The sequence below is a fragment of the Pundamilia nyererei genome, unplaced genomic scaffold (genome assembly GCF_000239375.1).
Source record: "Pundamilia nyererei isolate P.nyererei 1_Seehausen unplaced genomic scaffold, PunNye1.0 scaffold00155, whole genome shotgun sequence".
NCBI classification, from domain to species: Eukaryota; Metazoa; Chordata; class Actinopteri; order Cichliformes; family Cichlidae; genus Pundamilia; species Pundamilia nyererei.
In genome coordinates this window covers 1,388,298-1,394,841 of record NW_005187556.1, presented here as the reverse complement: position 1 = coordinate 1,394,841, position 6,544 = coordinate 1,388,298, and the positions used below count along the sequence as shown (strand labels likewise).

Genomic DNA, 6,544 nt, shown 5'->3' with positions numbered 1-6,544 from the left:
TTTTGTCCTACAATCCTTCCCTCAATCCCAGTTTGTCAGAACTGACTCCCGTCCATGAGCCTGGTGGTGCTGAGGTTTCTCCCTGTTAAAAGGGAGTTTTTTTCTTTCCATTTTTTTTCTCTGTATTATTGTAGGTTCGGTTCATCACCTTACATCTAAGGTCCCTTGTTGACAGTTGTTGTCATTTGGCAGTAATCAACTTAGGACTTAGCAGCTCACTGTGCACCTGGATATTGGACTTCCCGAGCAACAGACCCAGAACGTCAGGATGGGAGAGCACACTTCTTCCACCTTCTTTCTGAACATCCCACAGGGGTGTGTCCTCAGCCCTTTTTTATGCTCACTTTTCACCCATGACTGTTGTGTAATCCGCACTAGTAACACTATTATAATGTGTGCTGACAACACCACCATCATAGGGCTGATCGACAACATGAATGATTCAGCCTACAGAGAGGAGATTCAGCATCTGAAGCAATGGTGTGAAGACAACAACCTGCAACTGAACACAGCCAAGACCAAGGAGATGGTAAATGACATCAGGAGAACAAAGCAATGGGAGCACTCCACTCACTACATCGATGGAGAGGAAGTAGAAAGCGTAGAAAGCTTTAGTTCCTTGGCCTTCACATCTCGACCAGCCTTACCTGGTCCACAAACATTTCTCACAAGGTAGGAAAAGCACAATAAAGGATGTACTCCCTCAGGAAGCTGCATCAAGCCCAATTACCCCAGAAACTGCTAATTAACTTCTACGGCTCCATCATTGAGAGCCTTCTAGTCTACTGGTGCAATTGGCATTTCACCAACACCCCTCAGAGACATCTTTACTGGCAGACTTCAGCAGAAAGCCAGTATTATCATCAAAGACCCCTCAATTAGCTTTTTTACAACTATTTTTTCAAGAATTCTTTTAGATAAAAGGAAGGTTGGAGATTGGTTTATAAAGACAGATGGGCCAACTAATGGCTTTTTACATATCGCTTTAATTACTGATACATTGAATGCCTTTGGTGCATAGCTCATTAATAGAGATAGATTTCTCATATCTATGATCAAAACATTAATGGTAGGACTTTCTTGAACAGTCTTTTAGAAATGGGGTCTTATAGACACATTGATGGCTTGGAGGAAATAAATATTGAACTTAACTAAACTCTGATTTTTCAGAGTGAGCATGTAAATAGTATTGAAAATAGCTGTACAAAATGATATGTCTGTGAGATGGTTAAACTATATATAATTTTTTCTCCAGTGAGTGTTTTGTGATGGGAATCATGAAGTTATTAATAGTTACAGTTGAGCTCTGATGGCTCAGCAGAGCTCTGACTCTGTGTCAGCCTCGCTAGAGTGTTGAAAAGAAACCTAAGGTTGTTCTTATTTCCTTTAATTGATGATGAGTAATATATCCTGTTAGAGAGGGCTTTTTTAATAGTCTTTTTCCAGGTTAAATTACATTCTTCTAAATTAGTGACATATCATTTCCTTTCCAGCTTATCTGTTTATCTGAGACTGTCCTTTTTTAGAGGAGACACACTATCCAGGATAGTGATGACACGAGTCAACATTATTAATAAGATAATAGACCTTTGTGGGTAAGCTTAGGTACCTGTGCTATATTATAGGGGAATATGTCATTGAAGAGTTTTTATTTTATTGTTAAATGTTCAGTTTCTATGCCATACATTAGAACAAGATCCCAAGTGTGATTATAGGGGTGCGGACTTATTTATATTTACATATTTATTTTCTTGTCTGGAAATGTCAAACAAATCATATAAATATGCACTTATATGCTAATAACCCATTGCATTTGCTCATTATCAATGTGGGTGTAAGTTCTTTCAAAGAAGGCTCGCTGAAATTCTCCCTTCTTTCCTTCTAGCACAGAAAGCTACAACTAAGAAATCCCTTCTAATAATCTTTTAGAAGCTGACTTCTCTCTGCACCAGTGCAGTGTGGATTCAAATGACTACGCTGCTAAGCATTAGTGGTGTGCAGACTGATAGTAAAATATCGACTTCTCCAATGCCAGATGTTTTATGAATCAATTCTCATATCTAAAATATCTATATTTTAGTAATTTGGGTCCAAAAAGGTTGATTCTGTTCATCTGGACGCAGAGTTTTCAGTGGGAGAAACGTTTCGTCACTCATCGAAGTGACTTCTTCAGTCTCAGATGACTGCAGGTTTCCTCAACCTTATAAACAGTACATTTGCACAATAACTGAAACCAGCCCACTATATGAACAATGGGTTGTGAGATCAGTTCCTTGATCATTAATCCTTGGGGTGGACCAATTTTTGGCAGAGCGTGTTTTGGGGTTTAAAAGCCACACAGACACAGTTTTTGGAAAAAATTGGTCCACCCCACAAATCGGGTCCCCCGACACAAACAGAATCATATAGTGTACGCTGTTAAGTGCCCGGAGGATGGCCATGGTTTATATATCGACAAAACCAAACAACCTGTGGCAAAGCGTATGGCACAACACAGAAGAGCTAATTCATCAGGCCAGGACTCTGCAGTCTACTTACACCTACTACACCTTGTTATGTTATAGTTTTAACAAGTGCACGAGAATTTGAGCAAACAGTTTTTACTTAGTCATTAGATGGTATTGTGTGTAAAATTTTGAGGTGCATTTTTTTTTTTAAAATTCAATCTATTTTGGAATAAGGCTGAAAAATGACAAAATGTGGAACAAATGAAGTGCCATCAATACTTCCCGGATGCATGCTACTAGTCTACATTTCTACAGAGTAATCAAATTGCTGCTATGCAGATGATATTCATTATACATGTCTAACACTTGAAAAGTGATAATAATGTCAAGCTGTTGACCAGAAATGTTATAGCTCTGATCCTAATCCATTTGTTCCTGTTGATGTAGAAATCAATTCAGGATTATTTTTCAAACACTTACTTACATAAAAATGTAATTAACCATTCATGGCGAGGTATTGAGATTAGTTTTTTGGTTTTATTACTATTATTAATTTTAAGATGTACACACCTTGTCTCAATATGAAAATGATAACATTCTTCGTGTTACTCCCCATATAATATAACATATAACATGATATGATTTTAAGCACCACACGCACATACTTGGAAGTGATTTCGAGATAAAAAAGCTCTGGCTGTGATATTTTAAAGGAGTAAATAGTTGTTTAACCATTTTTTTGCTAATTATGAAAAAAGACACTATAATGAAAATTAAAAGATCATTACTTCATGATCACATCAAAATGAACTGTGGTGGTAGAAACCTTCACAAAGCTAAAGAAGTTAGAAGTTAGTTAGTGTTCAGGGCGGTGTTATGTCATAAATTGAAAACTGAAGTCTTACCAGTAGAAAGAAATACAGTAGCACTTCAAAAGAAAAGATCCCCAATGACTGAGAAAAAAGGTTTTTTCTGCTGTTGAGAGACGTAAGGCTACTGGAGTCAAATTGCAAATAAACGTGGGAGTGCAGGGACGGTACAGTTTCTTTAGCCACACACAGTAAAAAGAAGAAAACCCCACCACCTTGTGGTTGCATGTCCAACCACTCAAAATAAAGTTTACATCTATGTCCATACAGACATCACTAATATAGATTTAAATATTTACTTTGAAGGAAAAAGGCCCCAAAAAAAGTCTTCCTCTCCGAAGCTGTTAATACAGTTTCTTCCTCCATCTCCATCACCGTGTGACTCATGGATGCATGTTTGTCAGAGATATCTGAGGAAATGGCAAACAACATTAAATTTGTAACCTCCATCCAATGGTGAGCATGTATGAAATGTCCCGAGTGCCAAAATGAGTTAATTAAATAATTAATTAAATGTGTCGTTAATTAAATAAAATTGTAATTAATTAATAATCAAATATATCTATCATTATTTAAATGTCAATTCATTTCATGTAAAACATTTTAGAAGTTATTTCTATTTCCAGTTTTAATTAGTTGACACATTTAACTAATTACTTAATTAAATCTGTGTTTTGTTTTTATTTTAAAATTTACTGCTACTGTCACAAACACACACTCACACACACAGGCATACAAACTACCATTTAGGGTTTTTTTTTTACTAGTCAGTGTGTCTGATGATTTTTGGACTAGATATGACAGATCAAAGCTCAAGTATGTTTGGTAAGCATAGATATGGTAGTGATGGCCTTGAAGCTTTCCATCCAACTGGTTAAAAACAGGTTCATTTCCAAAAGCTTCATGTGTACACAGACCCCCCCTGCTGGTCAAAACCTTTCAACTACTTCTTACAGCTTCTTGGTTTTCTTACAACAGTGTCATCATGGGAATAATCATGACGATGTTTGTGTTTGTGGGAGTACTGCAATTTCAATTTCCTGTGTATGACTAGTCTTTGACAACAAAGCTGGTGTTGACTTTGACCAAAACTACAGTAACATGTTTCATTATTTACAGGAATATTACGTGTAATAGCTCAAAGTGTTGCCGCACAGGAGGAAATGCTTCTCCTTTCAGCAGGCTCCATGAAAACAACCTCCTCATGTCACTGGGAAAACTCCAACATGAACACTAACATGCAGTTTTGGGGGGTAATCCATGGTGCTTATGAATATTCGTGAATCACATCAACACTCAAACCACATTCTGAAACAGCGAGGCTTCACACATCACGACCGATGTCACTCATCCTTAAAGAACCTAGCTATGATATGTACTTGATAAAGGATTTCCTGGATTAAATCCTGGCACAGTGCATCACATCACTAGTGAATAGTCTTTTTCCTTAGAATTTACTATTGTTCTTTTTGCAACAATTTTAGAATGTTCTCATGTCTGATTTGAAAGTTTGCATTTACATTGGCTGTTCTTGTTTGTCCTCCTTCACCCCGTACAAAGTATAAATGGTTCATTTTCCTTCTACCAACTTTTTCCTTGTTACTGGCTATTTTATAAAAATCAATCAATCAATCAATCAATCAATCAATCATTCAAAGACAATACCAAAGTGCTGTACATAGTACTTTCGAAAATACTTTGTCTTGTCTCCTGAAATGTTGGGTCCTGATCTTCAGTGTTCCAAGAATCGGCCTGTCTGTGTAACGTTTTACACATTTGAATACTACTTATGTACTCTTTAAAATAAATAGATAAATAAATAGACCAATCAGGTTTAACATTATGTATGATACTGCATGATGCTGTGTTGGTGCCAGTTCTGATGTTCATTCCCATTGTTGGTGCTTTCAGTTGCATGGGTCACCATGGGCATCTTGACAGGTCTGTGGCTATGCACTGCCCCATTCACAACAAACTGCGGAGTCTTTGCTCCCCATGTACATGACCCTTGGCCACCCATGACCCTATCATCACTGTCCCTTCTGTTTCTTCCACGTTTGATAGATACTGAACATTGCAGACCAGAACATCCCACAAGAGCTGTGCTTTAGAAGATGCTCTGACCTCGTGTCTGTCCATCACATTTTGGCCCTTGTTATACACGGGTGCCATGATGAAGAGATAATCATGGTGTGGTGATATTAACCAGAGCCTGCTATGTGCTGTGGCCTGAAGACAGAGCTGTCTTTCTGATGTTGGGTGGGTCCACTTGCAGAGTGTCCGGGAGGATAATTGCCAAAACAGATCTCAATGGAAGTTATCTGCTTACTATAACGGGTAGATGATGTTTTAAAAATACATTTGTATTATAGTTGTAATACAAATAATCTAGTTTAAATTGCATTGATTGCACTGCTATAAGCTGCATTTCATTATGCACAGAACAGTCTTGTATATGTAATCCAGTGGCCCCAAACTCCCGGGCTACCGACCGGTATCGGTCCATGAGTCGTTTGGTACCAGGCCATGAGAGTTGAGGCTCGGCTGTGAAATTTATGGTTTTCAGAGTTTTTATTGGTTTTTGACATTATTTTTTCTTTTAAATGATTTTAGCGTTAACTCTGTGTCCCTGGGTCTTATCCCATGTGTTATAAATAAATCTACTTTTTTTGGTACTGGTTTTATTTTGTTGTATTTATCTGCGACACCTCAAATGCCGGTCCGTGAAAATATTGTTGGACATAATGACAGACATGTTTGTGGTGCAAAAAAGGGTTGGGGACCGCTGATATAATCTATATTTAATGTACCAAAATGAAATATCACCCATTAAAAGTCAAAAATTTTTGTAAGTAGTTAATGAGTTTACACATTCAGTTCTAATGTGATGTGTATCTTTGCAAAAAAACAACAAAAAACTTGTATATTTAAGAGACATTCACAATTAAAATGATATTTCCACATATAAAATAACTAGATTTAGCTTTTCTCTTTTTTTTAAATCATTGAGAAAATCATTATTTCAGTTACAGTACATTATAGTGTATATAAAATCAAGTACAAACTGGTGATTTAATCTATTTCACATAAAATAATTTTATTTAATAGGTATAAATGCTAAATGTTGTTATTTACTAAACCATTAACATTACTTTAAAAACAATATCACTCCTTTAATGCAGTACTACTGTATTACATTTGAATTAAAAAATTTTGCCTTTAAAAATT

The 6,544-nt window shown here is 36.6% G+C and overlaps 1 protein-coding gene across 1 annotated transcript in view; it reads right to left on the bottom strand.

Annotated features, from left to right (window-relative positions):
* LOC102215870 (formyl peptide receptor 2-like) overlaps positions 1–306 on the bottom strand; it is a 2,772-nt gene extending 2,466 nt beyond the window's left edge. Inside the window, exon 1 of the mRNA XM_013913860.1 lies at positions 256–306. Coding sequence (XP_013769314.1) covers positions 256–306 — 51 coding nt within the window. The remainder of the gene's footprint in view (positions 1–255) is intronic.
* Between the last annotated feature and the right edge of the window lie 6,238 nt (positions 307–6,544).